This window comes from Rhinatrema bivittatum, chromosome 1 (genome assembly GCF_901001135.1).
Source record: "Rhinatrema bivittatum chromosome 1, aRhiBiv1.1, whole genome shotgun sequence".
NCBI classification, from domain to species: domain Eukaryota; kingdom Metazoa; phylum Chordata; class Amphibia; order Gymnophiona; family Rhinatrematidae; genus Rhinatrema; species Rhinatrema bivittatum.
This window is the reverse complement of record NC_042615.1, coordinates 151,272,337-151,295,454: the sequence shown is the minus strand read 5'-3', so window position 1 is coordinate 151,295,454 and position 23,118 is coordinate 151,272,337. Positions and strand designations below refer to the sequence as shown.

The 23,118-nt window shown below is 46.9% G+C and overlaps 2 protein-coding genes across 5 annotated transcripts in view; one reads left to right on the top strand and one right to left on the bottom strand.

Moving 5' to 3' along the window:
* Positions 1 to 10,736, bottom strand: part of YIPF7 (Yip1 domain family member 7) — a 177,891-nt gene extending 167,155 nt beyond the window's left edge. The window contains exons 1-3 of the mRNA XM_029588513.1: positions 10,672 to 10,736; positions 9,954 to 10,033; positions 9,684 to 9,759 (exon numbers count right to left, since the gene is read on the bottom strand). The gene's annotated coding sequence lies outside the window, so the exon portion shown is untranslated. The remainder of the gene's footprint in view (positions 1 to 9,683; positions 9,760 to 9,953; positions 10,034 to 10,671) is intronic.
* The window catches only part of GNPDA2 (glucosamine-6-phosphate deaminase 2), a 75,970-nt gene continuing 62,105 nt past the window's right edge, over positions 9,254 to 23,118 (top strand). Inside the window, exons 1-2 of one of the 4 annotated variants that reach the window (XM_029588553.1) lie at positions 9,254 to 9,870; positions 22,208 to 22,374. In XM_029588553.1, the coding sequence (XP_029444413.1) occupies positions 22,251 to 22,374 (124 nt within the window). In that variant the 5' untranslated portion in view covers positions 9,254 to 9,870; positions 22,208 to 22,250. Of the gene's footprint in view, positions 9,871 to 10,803; positions 10,868 to 22,071; positions 22,108 to 22,207; positions 22,375 to 23,118 lie in introns of those variants that run through there. The other 3 variants (XM_029588544.1, XM_029588561.1, XM_029588572.1) reach the window with 3 other exon arrangements.

The following is a 23,118-nucleotide window of genomic DNA, read 5'->3' as shown; positions in this document are numbered from 1 at the left end:
ACAGTGTTTGTGTGCATATGTAAAATAAAAGGATTCCTCTACTGATGAACGGTTATTGTTCAGTACAATTTCTGCCACACATTTTTCTTCTCGCTTGTACAGGGTCCGGTTATACTGTGTAACATTAGAAAGTACCACCCTTGTTCCCTGTCACATGAGGGGTTATACTGTGTAACTGTATTCTGTAAAATCCGGTCGAGGCAGGCAGCAGATTTTGAAAGTGGTGGCCAGGCTGGGGACCAATCAATTAAGATGCAATTTCCCCTGCAAGCAAGTTAAAAAAACCAAAACAAAACCCCAGCAGTTCACGTTCTGGGAAAGTAGGAGGGAGGCTGAAGAGAAGAGGGGAAAGCGGCAGAAGACAGAGAGAGAATGGGGGACTAAATGGGGAGGGGCTGAAGGGAGAAGGTTTTTGCTAAAGGAGGAAGAATCTGTTGGGGGGGGGGGAAATACTTTAATTTCCCCCCCCGCCAGCCTCCTCCTCTCTACCTATCCTCTTCTTGTCTCCGTCTATCCCCACTGCCTCTTGCTCTTGACCCCCTCCCTGTCTTTTTCCCTCAGCCCACAGCCCTCATCTCTCTTGCCCATCCCCCTCCAATTTTCAGCTCTTTTTCTCCCATTTCCATCACCCCCTTACTTTTGCCCAGATGAGGCACATTGATGATACCACCTCAGGCATGGCACATGGCATCCTGGCTGGTTGTCTGCCCTGGCTCCTCTTTACACCCCTTCCTTCCCAGCATCCCTCGTCTTCTCTGCCATAAGCCTTCTTACTAGCAGCATTTACTTTGCCTCCTCATTTTGCCAAAGATCGAGTACTACAAAATCCCATTTATTCCAGAAAAGCAACACATGCACACATACCCCTTGAGTAACTGATACCCTTCCTCCCGACTCACTCTCTCCCCAGGCTGCAATTTATAGGCACACACACACGCTAGAGCAATTCCTACCCCCATTCGGAATGCAACCTATCCCTCACCCTCCCCATCAGGAGCAAATCATCCCTCCCCAGCCTGTCAGTCTGCATGCAAATGTGCGAATCAGCATGCGTTTTGAGAGTCTCAGTAAGTATGTGTGTGAGTATTCCCATTCCTTAATCTGGCCCTAATTTATCATGCGCATGAGAACGAATGTGTGTTAGAACAGAGGTCTCAAAACTATCTTCAAGAGGTTCAATCCAGGTTTTTAGGCTTTCCACAATAAATAGGCATGAAGTCTATTGCGTACAATGGTGGCAGCACATGCAGCTTGAAAACTTACTACTTACCTGATAATTTCCTTTCCTTTAGGATAGACAGATGAATCCAGAACCAGTGGGATAAGAACCTCTACTAGCAGATGGAGATAGTAGAGATGTGCAGCGGTAAAAGGAAAAATTGCTTTCATTATTCAGTTCTACCGAACCAGGACAAATTAGACAATTTCATTGAAATGTGTGAATGCACATCCCTAGGAGATAGAGCAAAGCTGACATTAAAGTATATATATGCCTGCAGTGACATCAGCCTACCAGTATTCTCTTCAAAATTCAACTGTGAACAAACTAGCCAAAACTTGATTAATAACTGATTTCAGTACTTGGCCAACAGGAAACGCTGAGCTCAGACAAAGAATGTATTAATACTTACCAATAACCCCTGGATCACACAGCCATGTAGAAGGACCACAGTGCAATTATTCGGCAGCCAAGGGCAGGAAACTGGATTCGTCTGTCTATCCTAAAGAAAAGGAAATTATCAGGTAAGTAGTAATTTCTTAGCGTCTAGACAGACAAATCCAGAACCAGTGGGATGTACCCAAGCTACTCCCGAATAGGGTGGGAGGCTGCCCGCGGTCCAGACAAAACCACACGTGCAAAGGCTGCGTCCTCCCAGGCCTGCACATCCAGACGATAATGCCTGGAAAAGGTGTACAAGGAGGACCACGTCGCTGCTCAGCAAATGTTGACAGGAGACAAAATCTAACCTTCGCCCGTGATACTGCCTGAGCCCTAGTGGAATTAGCCCTAACCTGGCCTGGTAACGGCTTTTCAGCATCCACATATGTGGCAAAGTCTACCTCCTTAATCCAGTGAGCTATTGTAGCCCGCGAAGCCGGCTCGCCCTGTTTACCACCACCATGGAAGACAAATAGGCAATCCGTTTTCCGGAAAGGTTTAAAACTTTCAGATATGTCTCTTGACGTCCAAGGGCAGCAGCAGGCGATATTCCTCTGCATCTCTTTCCCTATCCAGGTACAGCAGGGAAGTAGACTGATTCAAGTGAAAATCAGAGTCCACTTTCAGCAAAAAGGAAGGAACAGTATGCAGCTGGAGTCACTCGAAGGAACAGCTCCCGGCAAGACAAAGCCTGCAGCTCAGATATTCTATGCGCAGAACAAATCGCCACAAGAAACACCGTCTTCAATGTCAACAACTGCAAGGAAAGATTATGCATCAATTGAAACGTAGAACCTGCTAAGAAATCCAAAACCAATTGCCAAACCTGCACATAGACTAAGGAAGTGGAGAACTTTCTTGCTCGTGGCAATCACCGCAGCAGATTATCCATGCTTCTGCAAGCGAACCCTCTCAAGGGCCACACCATAAGACAAAATTGAGTTGGATCTTCGTGAAGAACAGGCCCCTACTGCAACAGATGCCTGTGCGCCAGAAACCGGAAGGGAGAGTCTACCAGGAGCCTCCATAGAGCTGCAATACCATGGTCTCCTGGGCCAATCTTGTGCCATTAAAAGCACCAGCCCTCTAACTCTTTACCTTCAGAACCATTCTGCTCAACATGGGCCACAGGGGAAAGGAATACAGCAAATTGTCCTCTGGCCATTCCTACATGACAGCATCGATGCCCAATGACTTCAAATCTCTCCTGTGACTGAGGAATCGAAGAACCTTTGCATTGCAAGAAGTCACCAGTACGTCCAGACACGGAAGGCCCCAGCGATCAACTATCAGCTGAAACGCCTCGTCTGACAATACCCATTCTCCTGGGTCCAGACTGCTTGCTGAGAAAGTCTGCCCTTACATTGTCATTTCCTGCAATGTGCGAAGCTGAAATCTCCCAAAGATGCACTTCCACCCATTCCATAAGTTGGTCTATTTCCTGCAACACTTGCTGGATCTTGGTTCCTCCCTGCCGATTGATGTAAGCCACTGTTATTGCTTTTTCCAACATTATCCGGATCGCTTGATCCTGCAACATGTCACTGAACTGTAAGCATGCCAACCAGACTGCCCAGGCTTCCAGCTGATTGATGTTCCAGAGAGACTCTTCTGCACTCCAGCACCCTTGTGCTGTGAGTTCCTGACAGTGAGCTCCACAACCTTGTAGGCTCGCATCTGTCGTGAATACTAGCCAGTCTGGTGGCTTTGGAGAAACCCCCTTTCTTAGATGATCTCTTGAACCACCACTGTAGTTGAGAGCAGACCTCCATCAGCAGATGTAGCCAAATCAAATAGTGCTGAGACTGTGGGCTCAATGAGACAGCAGGGAGCGCTGAACAGTACGCATATGCACCCTCACCCATGGCACCACTTCCAGGGTCACTGCCATCAAACCAAGTACCTGTTGATAGGACAACACTGTCAGGCGAATTGTGTTCATCAACAGACGCACCCGTGCCAACAACTTCTGAATACGACCCTCCAGCAGGAAAACTCTGCCCTGTTTCGTGTCGAACTGAACACCAAAATACTCTAGCGACTGAGATGGCTGAAGACTGCTCTTGGTCAGGTTCACCACCCAACCAAGCTCCTGCAACAAGGAGATCACTTTGCACGTCACCAGGACGCTCTCTGCCAGAGACCTGGCACAAATCATCCAGTTACCCAAGTATGGGTGTACCAGGATCCCATCTCTTCTCAAGTCTGCCGCCACCACTACCACAACCTTGGAAAAAGTTCTGGGCGCAGTGGCCAGACCAAAAGGCAGTTCCTGAAACTGATAATGATATTCAAAAACCACAAATCACAGAAAACTTTGATACTCTAGTTGGATGGGAATATGCAGGTATGCCTTGGACAGACCCAATGAGGTCAGAAATTCCGACTGTATGGCCATTATCACGGAGTGCAAAGTTTCCATGCAAAAATTAGTCACCAGCAAATGATGATTGACTCCTTTGAGACCCAGGATAGGATGAAAGGAGCCCTCCTTCTTGGGTACAACAAAATACTAACATAGTAGTGACAGCAGAAAAAAAGACCAAAATGGTCCATCTAGTCTGCCCAGCAAGCTTCCCAAGGTAGTAACTGTCGCTCCGTGCTGGTTTAGCTTTATTATTTATTCCCATTCTCTAGCTTTTTAGGGATCCACAGTGTTTATCCCATGCCCCTTTGAAATCCATCACAGTTTTAATCTTCACCACTTCCTCCGGAAGGGCATTCCAGACATCCACCACCCTCTCAGTGACAAAATATTTTCTGACATTGGTTCTAAGTCTTCCTCCCTGGAGTTTCAAATCATGACACCTAGTTCTACTACATTGTTTCCAATGGAAAAGATTTGTTGATGACCATGGATCATTAAAACCTTTCAAGTATCTGAAGATCTGTATCATATCACCCCTCCTCTCCTCCAGGGTATACATACTCAGGTTCTTCAACCCACCATTTTGGTCGCCCTTCTCTGAACTGCCTCCATCCGGTCTCTATCTCCTTTGAGATCAGTTCTCTCCAGGTGAGGCCTCACCAAGGACCTGTACAAGGGGATTATCACTTCCCTTTTCTTACTAGATATTCCTATCTCTATGAAGCCCAGCATTCTTCTGGTTTTGGATATTGCCGTGTCATACTGCTTCAACGACTTCAGGTCATTAGACACTATCATCCCAAGGTCTCTCTCCTGCTTCAGGCACATCAGCCTTCACCCCCCCCAACGCATATAGTTATTTCGGATTACCACACCCCAGATGCATGACTCTGCATTTCTGGGCATTGAATCCCAGCTGCCATATGTTCGACCTCTCTTCCAGCTTCCTTAAATCCAGTCTCATTCTCTGTATCCTTCCGGCGTGTCCACTTTGTTGTAGAACTTAGTACCATCTGCAAATAGACAAACTTTACCTTCTAACCCTTCCGCAATGTCGCTCACGAAGATGTTGAACCGAACTGGTCCCAACACCAATCCTTGTGGCACTCTACTTAACACCATTTTCTCTTCAGAGTAGGTTCCATTTACCATCACCCGTTGTCTTCTATCCGTCAACCAGTTTGTAATCCACGCCAATACCTTGGAGCTGTCGCCCAAGCTTCTCATTTTGTTGATGAGTCTTCTGTGTGGGACCGTATCAAAAGTTTTACTAAAATCCAAGTAAATTACATCGAGCACTCTTCCCTGATCCAGTTCTCTAGTCACCCCATCAAAGAAATCAATTAGATTCGTCTGACAGGACCTTCCCCTGGTGAATCCATGCTGCTTCTGATCGAGCAATAAATAAATGGAATATGGGCCCATATTGTCTTACCACAGCCCTCAGACTGAGGAGTCGTGACAATGTACACTCCATCACCTGCCTCTTCTGCAGGGAGTGACAAGACACCATGAACACGTCCTGAGGAATACTGCGAAACTCCAGTGCATATTCATCTCATTTCATCTCCAAGATCTACTGGTCTGACATGATTTCGACCTACCTCTGATTGAAGAGAGAGAGGCAATCCCCTATCTCCTGTTCCTGGGGGCAGGTCAGCACACCTTCATTGGGAGGCTAAGGAGGTTCCGCTCCCAGAGTCTGTGCCCTGCCTGGGACGAAAGGACAGACCTACTGAAAGGTCGCTCCTCTGTAAGGTTGAAAGTGCTTGGATCCCCTAGCATGACTCTTATGCCAAAGAAGCATGGTGTCTGCTTCTTATCCTCAGGCAACTGAGGAACCAGGGACTCGCCCCCATTCATTAGCCAGTTTCTCCAACTCTCCCCCAGAGAAGAATGAACCTTTAAAGGGCAATTTCATAAGGTTAACCTTGGATGTCGTATCAAACAAGCAATTTCTCATCCATAACTGATGCCTGGCCGCTATTACTGAAGCCACCCCTTTGGCTGAGTTGCAGACCAAATTGCAGCCCGCATCTGCCAAAAAGGCAGCTTCTGGTTCCATAACTGCCCTGGAATTCACTCCAGATTCATCGACCTCCTAGGAGAGAAGTAAACAGGAGCAAGCCACCAAGGATCAACAAGAAGCTAATCGGTAAGGTCATTGCCAATGCTTGCTTAAGAATGGCCTCAATCCTTCTATCGTATGCATCCTTCAAGGCTACTCCTCCCTCCACAGGGATAGTCGTCCACTTGTAGACAGCACACCCAAACACGTCCACTTTTGGAAAACTCAACCGTTTTCTTGCCACTGAATCCAGTGGGTACAGGCCTAACAAGACCCATCCCTCTTTGAAATTAGCTTCCGGGGTGCCCCACTCAAGTTCAATCAATTCTTGAATGGCCTCCACAAGAGGCTTTATGCTAAGAAACCAAAATGGGATTTTTCTTGCTCTGGCATTGAATCAGCCCCAGGTACTCCCAGCATCTTTAATGTCTGGGAAATTAGAGCCAGTAACTCATCTCTATGAAAGAACCACAACATAGTCCTATATGGTTCCAGTTCCTGAGGATTTTCCCCATCCTCCACAGAATAAGGGTAGGCCTCATCATCCGTGCCATCCGGATCCCTATCGGGAAGACTGGCTGCCGATCTAGGTGTACTTTGGCGCTTCATAGCAGAACCGAGCATGTGGGAGGTTACCACCTGTGACTGACCTGACAAGATTGGTCAGGGAGAAGGACTGCACCTGAGGAAGAGATTGCAAGCCTTAAAACAATTCCACCCAAGAAAAGGCAGAAGGAGCCATGCTAAAACCAGAAGGCACCTGTGCTGTGCCCACTGAGCTACCTTTCCTCGCCGACAAACCAGTTAAGAGAGATCCAAGGTCAAGCGCCGCTCCTGACATGTGTTTACCCAGGCCCCCATCAGGCTGGGAAGAGCAGGGCTTAGTAAAATCATACGAAGGTAATTCTCCCTGAGCCTCTAAGCAGCGCTGGCACAATTTAGAGGGAACATCAGGCTGAGATGCCCAAATATATGAGAGGCACCACAGAGGGAAAGGTGCTTAGATTTCTTAGCTATAGGTGCCATTAGTCTGGCAGTACACTTAACAGGTGACTGCAAAGTGTGCATCCAGCTAAATTCACGCTGTAAAATATATATTTCAAAATTTAGGTGCACAACCCCATGCTTGATGAGTGCCTAAAAAACTATGTGCCCTCAACGCACTGAAAATCATCAGCCTGAAGAGCTTCTCAACAGCTCCGGCCTCTTGTCTGGCCGAGAATCCATGGAGACTGAGGCCAAGAGCCAGCATGTTGCTAAACCCGCTTTACACATAAGCAAATTAAAACAGGTAGAAGACCTCTACCAGAACCAAAGACTCCTCCTCAGTGCAAGAGCCTCTCTGCAGGACAGGGAACCTCTGGCGATAGCTGAGGAAGGGATTCCCCTGCTTCTCCCACCGAAGCTGCTAGGGAATCAAAAATATCTGTTGTTTTCACACTGACGGGGAAAGTCTCAGCACTAGACCACATCACCCGTGAGGCTTTTTCCTATCTGTGCGGTCATGCTCGACACAGATCCCTGAACGATTTTGCTGCAAGGACTCTCTGTTCCTCCCCGCACCACCTCAACAGCAAGTAGGGGGAACAGTGCTTCAGCGCCACGGAGCCAATACCTGGTCACCTCCGCAGGCAGAGAAGCTGATGAAAAACCCCATTGCTGAGCTCCCTAAGCTGCTGAGGTAGCTTCCCTGCTGTCGCCACCCCCCCTCGGAACCTTGATGCTACACAGATTCCTTCAACTTGTTCTCTTTTTTTTTTTCGCTCTCCGAGAACAAATAAAGATGCATAGAAACCAATACTTTCTTTTGATGCAGAGGTTCAGGTTCAGGTTCAGGTTCCAGGCCACATGGCAGATCAGAAAAGAGCCAGACCACTATAACAGTCTCCTTTTGCCAAACTTTTAATGACCCAGCCCAGGACAAACTGTATAAAAGGGATACTTTCCTGCTCTACTGGGCTTGCAGTGTAGAACTATCAGCATGTTCCACCGCTGTTTTGTGGGGGAATGAGGGAGCTGGACCACCAGATGTCCACCCCCACAGACCTCCGGACCAAGCTATAATGGTTACCAACCCCCTGCCCATCTGCCTCAAATCAGGGGGGATGGTCCCACCAGGACCTCACAACTATCTGGGAGGATCCAGAAATTTGTTTTTTAATCTTTTTTTTTTGCTCTCTCTCCAGACTGCATGTTTTACACCATCTACCATCTCCTGGAGACAGAGAAATACTGAGGGACTGCAGATGGCACACTGGGTTATGTACAATGTCAGTGAAACTTTCTCTGTCTCCATTTGCTGGCAGAGAGGCAAAACCCAGAAAGTCTGGACTGATCTGGGTATGTACAGGGAAATCCTGTTTCGGGCGTAACACACAGGTATCGCAGGCCTAACGCACAGAAAAAGGTGTAGTTATTTCCAGCGTTAAAACCTGCGTTGCTATGCGTTACTTTATTGCCCACAACGTTAAGTGGCCCTCGTTTCCATTTACTCCACCCAAAATCCTCCCAATAAACTACTAATTTTAAAACTGCATACTATTTCGCAATGCAGTATTTATCACATGCGTTAGGGCCCTAACGCGTGCAATAATGCCCTAACGTGATCTGATGAATGAGCCTCTTAGATTGTGAGTTATCTGGGGATAGAGAAATAACTACAGTAACCAAATGTAATCCGCTTTGAAGCGTCAAAAAGCAGAATATAAAAATTAAATATTCACCGTGGCAATCCTAAAAACCTGACTGGATTGAGGCCCTTGATGACTGAGTTTGGATATCCTTGTTTTAGAGTGTGTGTGAGAGAGAGAGAGAGATAAGTCTACGCACACTGTACATCCGCAATAATTACATTGTCTCTAGAATTCACTGGTATGGGGAGTGGGGTATTCTTAATCAGTTTTAATTAATGGGTGTAAATTGACATGTCTGCTATTTTGAAAAAAGTTGCTGTTTAAAAACTTTTTTAAATATACCAACTGGATAATCAGTTCATCAACTGTGTTGAGTTAGTTTTTCTTTTTATTTATATTTCTTGATTTTATTTTATGCCAATGTATGCAAATGTGGGGGAGGGGTGGGGTGCCACCCTCTCAGTCCTTAAGTGTCCAGTCCTGGGCTGTGGAAAAAGTTGGTAACCCTATACAAGGCTGTTACTCCCATCTTGGCCTCTAGCTTTGGGGTTGAGTGAGGCTGGGAAAATAGTGCTCCCATTTTGGCCACTATTTCTGGGGTAAGAGAGAGGGTGCTTAAAATGCCCTCCTGAAGGATGGCTGGTTTGGCCATGTTCAGATGTGAAGTTTTGAGTGAAAAGTTTTAGAACAGAGTAAAGGGGGGAGGGATAATTAATAACAAGGAGAGGGAATCTGAAAAAAAGGGCTACTATAGCTAGCAACAATAAAGTGGGGATTAGAAGAGGGAAAATTACATTTTAGAGAGAAAGTGAGTGGGATCTTCTTCCTTCAGAGACATAACTGGCTAAAAGAACAAAGGGAGAAGAGGAACCCTATTCCCAGCTCTTCACATTAGAGCAGGACAGTGTAGCCAAGGGAAAACAAGCGAGGTTTAATAAATGAAGCAGCCAGTACCTGGGCTGGTGCTGGCTCAACTTGCAGATTCCCTGTGTGAAACGGGAAAGAAAGGCAATCTAATGAGGGACGTGCACTGTGGAGAGAGAAGCAGAAAACACAAAACAGTGCAATTATTAAACCATGGCCCACCTCGGTGGAGTTCCTGTGACTGAAAGGGGCGTGTTTGAGCTTTCCAAACTTAAAGGTGAGAGCGGGAGAGAAGGGAGCAGGCTGGAGGGTGGAAATCCAGCATTAACAGTTAATAGCAACTGATTCCTCACCCATTACCTGACCGTTACGGTTCTTTCACAGGCTGTAGGACTTGCCGTACCTCCCGCTCCGTCAGTGGAGCCTCAGGAGAACTTCTGCTGTAAAAGAAAAGGGGTTAAACGTGAAGGGGAGAGGAAGAGGAATAGTGCGCACAAAAAAAACTAAAAAAAAAAACAAAACAAACCCTTGCTGCTGCAAGTGTTTTTTTGTTTTTTGTTTTTTTTTTGGGGGGGGGGGGGGGGGGGGGAGTCCTTTTAATTGATGGAAAGAAAAAGGGGCTGTTCCCCAGGCAGGGGAAAACGCTGTTTTCTTCCTCCCTATCCCCTGTAGCTGGCTAGTGATCTCACAACTTCCTTCTGCTCTCTTTTCCGGTATGATTCTGAAACTTGCAGGGATCTCTAAGCTCTATAACTGCAGGCAAGGAGTCAGGCTCGATTTTCCTGTTTCCTATGTGGCTGGGTTTTATTGCAATCGCTTATTTCTCGTTAAGAAAAGTAAATTGCTTGGTTATGAGCTCGGGGGTTGGAAGAGCTCTGCCTGACAGCATGCTTCTTCCTTCCTTCCGTGTTCTGCAGCTGCCTTGCTGTTCCTGTCACCTCTGATAGGCAGTTGCCCTTAAGTCATCACTCTGCGACTACCGGCTGGGCTGCCCCAGGCAAAGAAAAAAAAAGTCGATAGTAGCATAGAAAGCTGCTAGCATTCAGCTGATCGCCCAGCCTAAAACTAGCCAAATTACCACAAAAATGTTTTTCCTCATATCGGTGGGAAGAGTAGTCCAAGCTGGTAACATTACTTCCCATGAGTGCCACTCTTCGGGGGGGAGGGAGGAGGGGGGGGGGTCCGAGGACATGATCACGTGACTAATCAGCTGTCACCCGGCTGCTGTCACGTGACAATATTGGTGCTGTTGTTGATCGGCTGCATTGTTGCGGGTGAGTCCGGGGAAGGAGTTCTGTGCACTGTTCAGTTCCGCGTTCTTGCCGCGCGCTGTCTCACTTTTGTCAGAGAAGCTGCGTAGCTGCCCCACCCGGCAGCAAAATGGGCCGCATGCTCTTAACCCCGTCCTCCCCTCCAAAGATTGTGTAAAAGGCCAAGGGACCCTTTAAATCCTGGAGGGAAGGACGGAAGAATATCGTCGCTTCTTATCTCTGGATTTGATTAAATAATGATGGGGAAAAAGATGATGCATGGTGTAAAGGGAATTATAAGAGCTGTAAATCAGAGAGTCAATATAATAATTAGTAAATGAAATAACCTTTTAGCAGTGTTGCTTTAGTAGGGTAAAGCGACTCGAACTACACCGAGCATATGTGCACACATTTTAATTTGTACCCTAAATAATGTGTGACAGGTAAATTCATAGCTGATCCTGATGAAGGGCTAGTGTCACAATTCTACCTTTCTTTTACTATATCTTTGTATTGCTGCAATACATTAGATGTGATTAGAATTATTTTCTTCATTCAGATACTTGCATACTTTATTTCTTTTGTCTTGCATCCACTGTCCTGAGAAGCTATTAGTTCACCAGTTTTTATTTCACTAGTTTTACACCAGTAGTTCTCAACCTTTTTTTCTGTCGGGACACACCTGATTAGTTTTCACATATGTGACACACTGAACACATGACAGTCACAAGGCTAAATGTTTACTTTGCATCCAGGGGAACCCCACCACCAACCCTCAGCAATGGGTATAAAGCAGAACTAGAACATTCCTCGTACAACTCACTATACAAAAAATATATTCTGGTGTTATCTCAATAACAGCGATACAAACGCCCTCTATTACCAGGCGTAGCCCTACTCATAAAAAGATAGCAGTTTACCATCAATGCATGACCTATTGAGAAAACACAACAAAAAAGTTGAGGTATTTTACTAGCCTGCATGCTAATTAAATCCCTCTCCTTGGTCATACACACAAAATTGACCTTCACCAAGTACAGAACAACTAAAAATTACAAATAATGGAGACCCAAAAAAGACACTCTGCATGCAGTACAAAACTGGAGAAATGGAAACAGAAATATAGCACCTAACATAGTACCAGGATGTGCAATAATGCACACAAGCGTATCTGCACAAAGTTGTACCTGCATTATGACATGCACTCAAATGGAACAACAATATCTATAAAAAGGCAACACTACAAATATTAAACCAGATCCTAAACACCAATACACCTCCAATTAGGAAAAAAGAAAAGCCAAGGTACTATAGATTCCCACACAGAAATAATTGTAAAACTATATGAATAAATGTTTCAAAACAGCTGATGAACAGAATAACATCTAACAATTAAAAACTCTTACAAATTATTAAAAATTCTCCAAACGCCAATACAATATTTCAAAACAGCAGGCTCACTACATAATACCCAATAATTAAAATTGCAGTCAGTCAAGGAAAATGAACTTAAAAAGCCACCTTTAATTACCCTCTCTAGCATTTCTCCTTCTCCTTTCCCTTGCAGGCCCCACCAGAAGCAGCAGTAGCTGCTGAAACTGTCCTCATGGTCCTCTTCCTTCGGGACCACAACCAGTTTGTCTCTCTCTCTTTCTCTTTCACACACACACACATACACTAGTCACACAGAAGGACCAGTTTCTGACCATCAAGCACCAGTCATCTCCCTGACCAGCCTCTCTCTCACATACACACACCTGCATCCCTGATCAGTCTTTCTCACAGATGCACACGTCACCTCTCTGACCAGTCTCTCAATCACACAATGTTCTCTCTCTCTCTCTCTCTCTCTTATTTACACAAAGGCTTTCAATCACACAGTTACACACACTTTCTCACTTACATGGGCTCTCAATCACGCAATTACACATATGCTGTCTCTTTCTCTTATACACTCAGGCTCTTAATCATACATACACATGCTCTCTCTCACTTACACATACAGGTTCCCAATCACTTACATACATACTGTCACTGTCATACACGAAGGCTTTCAATCACCCACACAGGTTCTTAATCACACACTTACACATACAGGCTTTCAGTCACTCACTTACATACATGCTGTCTCACACACACTCACACACACAAAATCTCAAACACATGCTTGCTCACTCACTCTCCCCACTGAACTAGTGGCAGCAACAACCTCCTCATCTTCTAGCCATTGCGGCTTTGATAAAGGAGTCCCATTGGCCATGGGGCTGACGATGCTCCTCATTTTGCTCTGGCTGCATGGCTTTTCTTCGGACCATGCACTTTACCGCTGCACTCCCACTTCCTCTTCTGGGGGGGCGGGGGGCCGTGGTGGAAAGGAGAGACTATGCTGGTGTTGCTGACTCCAGCTGTCCTGCCGTGTTCTCCCCAGGCTATCAGCATTTTGAGCCCGGGCAGAGGTAGAGTTCCATTTTTGTTGGGGCAGGGGGAGGAGCTGGGCCACAGGGGACCGGGAAGTGTGGCGACACACCTGCGTTTTAATGGCAACACACTGGTGTGTCTCACACACCAGTTAAGAACCCTGTTTTACACAGCACTCGACAATCACTGCTTTTGTATTCTGCTGTTGGTGTCCTTCAAACTTCAGCTTTGATATTAAACAAAAAAAAAAGATCTAAATACAATTAAAAAACCCAACAGTACCTGGGGTTAGAGCCAATGAAAAGCACAGAATGCCCAAATATTGCTTGCTGGAAAGCATTGTATTGGGTTGGTTCAACAATCAAACTTGATATACAGATAGCCCAACATACCAGAAGCCTGGAAACCTCTGCATAGATAACAAGAGAATTGTATGCGATGTGCATAACTGAAATTTTTAAAGTCTATAGCTTGCATTTTTTAAAACTGGAAGTTCAATGCCCCTGGTTTGGTTAGGGCCCATGCAGTGCTTTCCTATCACTATTTTTTAGCCATATGAGTCCTCTCCATGTATGCACTGTGTAGGCTGGTGTGGCACATAACATTTTTGTTAATTTAGGAGTGCCTTGGGCATTAAAGGTTTGGAAAACATTGGTGTTTAAACTTGTTTTGATGCATATATGTACAATTATAGAGAAGGTCTGGAATACTGAGAGCACCAATATTTTGTTCGTGTCAATTTGACCTCTTCATTAAAAAAACAACCCAAAACAATTGCTGATATATGATTATGCAGTTACTTTTTATTTGAATGAAAACAGGTTCCCTCTTCAGATGTGAAAGCTCATGTGCAACATCCTGTATGAGTAATTATTTCCTGTTCGTACCCTGGATTAGTCCAGACAAGTGGGTTTATGCATCCCTACCAGCAGATGGAGGCAAAGAATAAAAACTTTGACGCACTGCTACATAACCGAGTATGCCACCTCCAGTTCCCTCAGTATTTCTCTGTCTCCAGCAGATGGTACAGGGGCAAACCTGCTGTTTGGAGTTTGATTAAAAAAAAAAAAAGGAAGACAAGATTCTTGGAAGGCTCTCTGAGGTGTTAGGGTCCTTCGTGGTCCATCCCTTGGGTGGAGCAGGGCAAGCGGGGGATTGGTGACCCCTGAGCTAGCTCAGCCCTTATCAGTCAGGGGCGGTGAAAGCCAGGGGTCCTGGTTCCCTCACCCCCTCCTGAGTCTTTACCTCCAGAGTGTGCTCCCTCTGCATCCGGAAGTAGCCCTTTTCTTTGTGCTTTCCTTGTTTGCTGGTTATTTTCTTTATTCGGTGTCTGTGCCTTTGAGGAAAAAAAAAAAAGACGCTGTGAAGGGAGCTGCTCAGATGCTGATTTGCTGGGAGGCAGGGCCGGGTGAGTGAGGGCAAAAACCTCCCAATCGCCGGGCCGGGGGGCTCACTTAGCATCGGGGATGCGCCGCCGGCAGGGTCTGTTCAGTGGCAGGGGCTATTTTTAGGGCCGACTGCGATTCAGGCTGATGCCCACTTAGCACAGGAAAAGTTGCCTCGGCTGTGGTGTGCAGTATAACCACGTTGTGCGCAGAGGGTGCTTCAGGAGGGGCTAGGACCTCCACGGGCCCATCGGGGGGGTGGTTGGCCCATGCGTTGGCCGGGCCGGGGCTGCAGGCCCCGGGGGGAGGGGGGTTGGAAGCACTGGCAGACATTTTGAGAGCACATGGCAGGAGCTAAGAGTCTGCTTCAGAGTCTCGGGACTCTCCTCCCCTGCTTTTGCCCGTCATTTTAAGCCCTGCTGGTGGCAGGGAAGGGGGGGGGGGGGCCAGGGGGGATGATGGGCAGGATCTGTCCTCTTCTGATTCAGAAGTTTTCAGTGGATCTTGTGCTGCTTTTTCACAAGGCCTCTTTGGCAGAGAAGGAGGCAGGATCCAGGCGCCCGCTACCCAGGAAACCCCTTATGACTAAGGGGGAAAGCAGGTGGGCTCTGGAGGGATCCTGTGTCTCCTTGGGCTGGGACGGTCCACGGCTGAGGATGGGGATATGTCAGGCGAGTCGGATGGGCCCGATCAGCGGCAGGGTACTGCAGTGGAGCCAGACAAGGACCCAGTCAGTGATTTAGTGGAACCTTTTCGATGAAGTCTGACTGCTGAGGGTGACTGCCCTCGGGTAGTTCAGTTGTTGCGTAGAGAGGAGTTAGGTGTGCTAGTTCCCCAGGCGATGGAAGATTTGGGGATTAGGGGGTGAACCCAGTCCTAGAGGGACTGTGGGGGCTTTCTGAAGCGGTTTTTCCTTTACCCAAGAAGGTGAAGAAGTTAGTGGATCGGGATTGGAAGTCTCCCGAAGCAGGCCTGAAACTAGCCAGAGCTATGGCTAAGCCATATCCCTTGCTGGAACAAACCTGGGAGGACTCAGATAATGAAGGGGTGACCCATTCCTGAGGGAATTAAGGAGACCTCCCCCAAGGCCTTTCTGTTCCCGAAGCTGGTAGATAAGGAGGGGAAATCTCCTGAGGTGGGCCTAGAGGTTGAGGGAGCTATGGCGAAGCTATACCCCTGGCTGGAGCAGATCTTGGAGTCCTAGAGAGTTCCGAAGGTGGATGCAGTCGTGTCGGTGATCGCTAAGAAAGCATCCATTCTGGTAGCCGGAGCGGCAGCTCTAAAAGTTGTCCAGGCTCGGAAACTGGAGATCTTGCTGAAAGACTGTTTGAGGTTTCGGCTTGGAGTCTTTGTGCCGCAGTGTGCGGAAGTTAGATGCAGAGAGCCTGTGTGTTCCGGGTGCAGAAGGCACATGGCAAGCGGTAAGGGACTGTGACTGAGGCAGTGCAGGCAACCCACTTGGAGGCGGGAGTGGCCTCTCTGTGGCTGATGCTCGGTATAATATGATCCATGCTTCTGCCAGAGGTAGGGTCTCGGCAGTAGCTGCGAGGAGATTCCTATGGCAATGAAATTGGTTGACGGATGCCCAGCTGTTGAACCTCCCCTTCAAGGGAAAGCTGCTATTTGGACAGGATTTGCAGCAGCTCATGAAGCAATTGGCAGAGTCAAAGGATAATTAGTTGCCAGAGGACAAGAAAACCCCCAAGAAATTTTTTTTGCTCCGTGAGTTTGATTCTGAGAAGCGAGGCAGTTTTGCACTAGCAGGAGCCCTGGGCAGCGGTGCAGAAAAAAACAAAACAAAACAGAGTTCGGGCAGGCAGCAGTCTATTGGAACCCAACGCAGGCCCCAAGGGGAAGGCGGAAGTAAGATTGGTCATTGAAAGCAGGCTGGTCTGCTCCTCTCCAGAGGCTAGTGGAGGAAGGCTGTCCCTCTTTTATGAGGAATGGACCAAGATCACATTGGACCAGTGGGTCCTGGAGGTGGTGAGAGTCAGCTATACCTTGGGATTTTCTTGTCCGCTCAGGGACACCTTTGTAATCTCTCACTATGTCTCCTGGGCCAAGTGAGAGGTGGTGCGGAGGCGTTGCAATGGCTACATCTCATGCAGCCATTGTTCCAGTGCCCCCTCTGGAGAGGGGACAGGGTCAATACTCTGTGTACTTCGCGGTGCCCAAAAAGGAGGGGACTTTTTGGCCCATTCTTGATCTGCAGTAGGTCAATGCTGCCCTCCGGAAGCCACGGTTTTGGATAGAGTCATGCACAGTGATAGTGGCAGTGCACAAAAGGGAGTTTCTGGTGTCGGACTTGTCGGAAACTTTTCTCCGTATCCCCATGCGGGCTGGACACCAGCGGTTCCTGAGGTTCAGGGTACTTGGGGAGCATTTCCAATTTCACGCCCTTCCCTTTGGGTTGGCGGCTGCACCATGCACGTTCATAAAGGTGATGGTGGTAGTGGCGGTGGCGCTCAGGAAAGAAGGTATCCTGGTGCACCTGTACCTGGACGATTGGTTAGGACAGGCAAAGTCAGAAATGGAGTGTTGTCACTCAGTCCAGCAGTTCCGACAGCTCCTGGATTCATTTGGCTGGGTGACGAATCTGGCAGGAGCCATTTAAAGTCGACCCAGTCATTGAAATATCTGAGGGCATGCTGCTGGGGAAGGTGTTTCTGACTACAGAGTGAGTAGTCAAGTTGCGATCCTTTGGCTGTTGCGTCTGGCGGTTCCGGGTCTGGGATTATTTGCAGGTCCTGGGTTCCATGGCTTCTACACTGGAGTTAGTTCCTTGGGCCTTTGCTCACATGTGCCTGCTGTAGAGGATGCTGTTATTCCTTTGGAATCCACTTTCAGGTACATTTCAGCTTCATTTGCCATTGCTGGAATATGCCAGTTCCAGCTTCTCATGGTGGCACTCTTGGCACAATCTTGAGAAAGGGATGGATCAGGAAGTGCCCGACTGGATGGTGGTTGCCATGGATGCCAGCCTCTCTGGTGGGTGGGGGTGCGATGTGTTAAGAAAAATCTGCCCAGGGGAAGTGGTCTTCAGAGGAGGTGATTTGGTCCATCAATCAGTTGAAAACCAGGGCAATGCGCAGAGCCTTACTGGAGTTTCTCCCCCTCATTCAAGATAAGGCGGTGCGAGTATTAGACAATGCTACATCAGTGGCGTATATCAACCGCCAGGGCAGAACGAAGAGGTGTCCAAGAGCTTTTTGTTGTGGTGGAGAAACATCTGGCAAGAGTTGCAGCCTCCCATGTAGCAAGAGTGTACAACGTGTAGGTGGACTTCCTCGTCTGTATCCGGGGGAGTGGGAGTTGTCGGCAGAGGCCTTCTCCTTGATTCAGGCCAGGCTGGGCAGACCAGCGGTGGGCCTCATGGCGACTTCAGGAAATGCGTAGAGAGATCAGTTTTTCAGTCGCAGAAGGGAGATCGGATTGGAGGGCGTTGACGCTCTTGTTCACCCATGGCCGACACACCTGTTACTGTACGTGTTTCCACCATGGCCTATCGAAGGTCAGGTGTGGCGGTGCATCAAGCTTCATTCGGGCAGGGTGATTCAGGTGGCTCCTAAATGGCCCCCCAGCCATGGTTTGCGGACCTTCTTTGTCTGGCGGTGCATGGTTCCGTTCGATTGGCCCCTTTTGTCAGGATTGTTATGGCAGGGACCCGTATTTTGTGACTGGGAGGATCACTTCTGTCTAGCAGCTTGGCTTTTGATAGGTGACAGCTCCGAATGAAATGTTATTCGGAGCCGGTAATTGCGACTTTGCTTCAGGTAAGGCAGCCTTCCATGTTTTTGGCTTATTTATTTATTTTATTTATTTATAGGTTTTTATATACCGATAGCCTTTTGCACATCGTATCGGTTTACAGATAACTAAAACTTTTTGACAGTGTCATTATACAGAACTTTTGGCACTGCCATTACATAGAACAGTAAACTTTGCATACAAGAAATAAACATCAACAAACAGTAACTGGGTAACTATTTACAGGGAACGAAGTGGAGAGTCTTTGAATCCTGGTATTTACAGGATAAGGTGCAGTCTTTGAAAGTGGTCATTCATAGATTCTAGTTTTTTTTGGGTTTTTTTGCAAAGCTGTTTGACTTATGGTTTGGTCTATAATTCCCTTTGGTTTCAGGTGTCAGCCTTAGGTTCCCTTTGAGGTAGGATCTAGGGAAGAATGTTGGCATCTCCCCTGGATGTAGTTCGTTTCCTCAAAGGGGCAAAATGTTTGCGTTCTCCCATTCAGAAGATTTGTCTAGCATGAAATCTGAACTTAGTTCTTTTTTGCCTAGGGTGGCTTCCTCCTTTCACCTTAATTGGTGATTGAGTTACCGGCCTTTCCAGATTTGTCTGCGGTTGCTCCTATGGTGAGGGAGCTTCACTTGCTGGATGGGTGCAGAATTATTTTGCGACATTTTAAGGCGACAAATGCCTTTCAGAGATCTGATCATCTTTTTGTCCTGTGCAGAGGTGCTAAGAAGGGAAATAAGGCATCTAAGGGCACTATTGCATGATGGCTGAAAGAGATAATAGCTTCGATTTACATCTGTAAGGGTCGGTTGGTGCCGGAGGGGTTGAGAGCACATTCCACCAGGGTGCAGATATCCTCGTGGGCGGAATGTTAACTGTTTCCTTTGCAGAAGATTTGTCTTGCAACGACGTGGCCTTTGCCTCACACTTTTACGCAAACATTACCGCTTGGATGTGTGGGTGCCAGAGGAGGCGTCTTTTGGGGAAAGTGTGTTGCACACAGATCTTTCGAGTTGTCGCCCAGAGTAGAGGGGCTTGGGTACATCCCCCTTGTCTGGATTGATCCAGGGTACGAACAGGAAAGGAAAATTTGGTTCTTACCTGCTAATTTTTGTTCCTGAAGTACCATGAATCATTCCAGAGACCCTTCCCCATTTTGCGAAAGACTTCTTCACTTCTGGATGTTGCTGAGCTGATATGGGATATATTCAGAATAATGAGAAGTGTGTGTTCTGTCAGGTTAAGAGGGCCTAGATTTTTTATTTTTTTTTATAGGAGGCTCCGGCCTTTAAGTATCTGTTTACCCCAGGTTTATTGGGGTTTGTTAAGATAGACATCTTGGCTTGGATACAGGTCATTACTGAGGGACTGCAGGAGGCACTCTCAGTTATATAGCAGTGCCTCAAAGTTTTTATTCTCTGCCTTCTTCTACTGATAGGGATGCATAAACCCACTTGTCTGGACTGATCCGTGGTACTTCAGAAACAAAAATTAGCAGGTAAATGAAAATTGGTTCTTACCTGCTAATTTTCGTTCCTGTAATACCACAGATCAGTCCAGAGAAGTAGGTTGTGTATCCCTACCAGCTGGTGGAGTCAGAGAGCAAAGCTTTGGGCACTGCTATATATACACAAGTACCACCTGCAGTCCCTCAGTATGGACCTGTACCCAAGCCCAAAGAAATAACACTAACTAGCGAAGGGATAAAAAAAAACAACCACCATCCACTCCTTCGCCTCAATTTAAAAATCAAACTGGAGAAACAGCCTCCAAAACAGCTCCAACAATCAAATCTGCAAAAGGGAGCTACTTGCCAAAATCACAGCAAAAGTCCAGAAAAGACAATCTTTCGGTATCTGAAATAAGAGGTGGGCCTCTGGACTGATCTGTGGTATTACAGGAACGAAAATTAGCAGGTAAGAACCAATTTTCATTTCTTGAACATACCCAGATCAGTCCAGAGAAGTGGGATGTACCCAAGCCACCCTAAACTGGACGGGAATCCGAAAGACCCACATGCAGGACACTCTCCCCAAAGGAAGATTCTCCCGGTGCCTTAACGTCCAGTCGATAATGTTTAGTAAATGTGTGCAAAGAGGACCACACTGCCGCCCTACAAATTTCCTGCGGCGACAGTAACTGGCACTCTGCGCAGGATGTAGACTGGGCCCTGGTGGAGTGAGCTCTAAGACCCAAAGGCACCTGCTGTCCTTGGGCAATATAAGAGGAACAAATGGCTTCCTTAATCCAAATAGAAATGGTCGCCTTAGATGCCTTGTCCCCCTGCTTCGGACCACCGAAGAGAATTAATAAATGATCAGAGTGTCTGAAGTCATTGGTAACCTCCAGGTAACGCAATAAGATGCGTCGAACATCCAAAAGATGAAGATCTTTGTCCTGAGAAGACTCTCGAGACCAGTGTGGAAACCCCGGGAGCTCCACCAACTGATTGACATTAAAGGCCGAAACAACCTTCAGAACAAAGGACGGAACCGTGCGCAAGGACACCCTATCCTCGTAAATCCGAAGGAAAGGATCTCGACACGACAATGCTTGTAACTCTGAAATCCGACATGCCGAGCAAATGGCCACCAAAAACACCGTCTTCAAAGTCAGGTCCTTCAACGAAGCCTTGCGGATAGGTTCAAAGGGAGTGGAACAAAGCACCCTGAGCACTAGAATCAAACTCCAATCCGGATACACTGCACGGATGGGGGGGGCCGCAAGTGCTTGAGAAAACGAGCTATGTCTGGGTGCGCTGCCAGCGAACGGCCGTCAAATCTACCCCACAAAGCTCCCAGAGCCACCACTTGTACCCGAAGGGAATTGAACGCCAAACTCTTTGCAAGTCCTTGCTGCAGAAAATTGAGCACTCGGGAAACATCCACTGTTAACGGATCACAAGCACTCTGGTGGCACCATGCCTCGAAAAGCTTCCAGAGCCTAACATAGGCCATAGAGGTAGCCGGATGTTGAGCCTGCAGAAGAGTGGAAATGACCTGCTCGGAATAACCCTTCAAGTGTAAATGTCGCCTCTCAAAAGCCAAGCCGCGAGAGAGAAGTGATCCTCCCGATCCGAAAATATGGTGCCAGACGCTCACTCTAAGGATTTTGGAGTTTTTTCTTTGGGTTAATCCTTCAGCTCGACTGTGTAATCATTTCAGGACTTGTTTGGGACTGACTGAGAGTTCACATTGCAAGTTTGCTTCTTCAGATTTACAGTTTGATGTTCAATTTAGTTGATATTCATTTTTGTATTGATCCATCCAAGGGGTTTTTCTTTATTGCTTGGATATTCTTAATACTGAAGGTTTACAGAGGGCGCACCAGTCATGAGGTACCGCCCTCTCAGTTTTTGCTCTGACTCCATCTGCTGGAAGGAGGACATAATCCACGGTCTAGACTGATCCATGGTACTACAGGAACGAAAATTAGCAGGTAAGGAAATAATTTTCTTTTTATATGCTATCACCTCACTGTTTCATTATTGTGCAATACTCTGCAAACCTCAGTTAACAGGGACTGTATGTCACAAACTTTTTTTTCCCCTCAGAAATATCCATTCAATGTCAAGAAAAGTATTTTTGGTTTTTTTTTAACACACTAGGGCTTCACTGTTGATTGCTTGCATTTATCTTCTAGGCTGGAAAACTAAAATGCATGTAAAAAAAAAACCCAGCTACTTCTAAAAATGACATAAAAAATGTAAGTGGAAGAAATAGGACTGCAAATTCAGCATACAAACCCAATGGATGCAGCGTTATGTTTTTGTAAATATGCTTTCCCCTTCTTATGTTTTCTACAGATTTAGATCCGGTATTTGAAATTAGGAGCTGCTCATCACCAGAATGAGATTGGTAATTCTCGATGATTATGATCTAGCTAGTGAATGGGCAGCAAAATACATCTGCAATCACATAATCCGGTTCAAGCCAGGCCCTGGAAACTATTTTACTTTAGGCTTACCCACAGGTATGAATTGGTTTCATGTTTCCCTCCATTCTGCAGAATTCCTGAGTTGCATAAATGGAAGAATATTTGGAGATATTTTTGGCCTACATCATTTATTTTTGGCACCTAGAATAGTGGAGAAGTAGCTTAGTGGTTAGAGCAGCAGGCTGTGACCCAGGGAAGCCAGGATTCAAATCCTTTTGGTGGTGCTTGTGACCTTGGGCAAGTCACTTCACCTTCCATTGTTGAGGTACAAACAGGGGGGGGGTCATTTATTAAACCGCAATAGTTTATCGCGGGGGATGTGCTTCCGATATCTGTCCCCTCACTAGTAAAATATTGCAGCAGCTTCACTGATAGGGGCAAAGGCCGGCTGACGCCATTTTGAAAGATGGCATCAACCGGCCTGGAGCGTAGGGGGGTGTTCTGGGCCCCACTAGACACCAGGGATGGTTAAATGATGATGGTGGGCCACTAGATTATCAGGGACTTAATCAAAAGATGGGAAGAGGGTCTTGTAGGCATTGGCAGCACTCTGGAAGGATTAGTTGAACTGGAGGGGGAGGGTAAGAACATAAGAACATAAGAAAATGCCATACTGGGTCAGACCAAGGGTCCATCAAGCCCAGCATCCTGTTTCCAACAGTGGCCAATCCAGGCCATAAGAACCTGGCAAGTACCCAAAAACTAAGTCTATTCCATGTAACCATTGCTAATGGCAGTGGCTATTCTCTAAGTGAACCTAATAGCAGGTAATGGACTTCT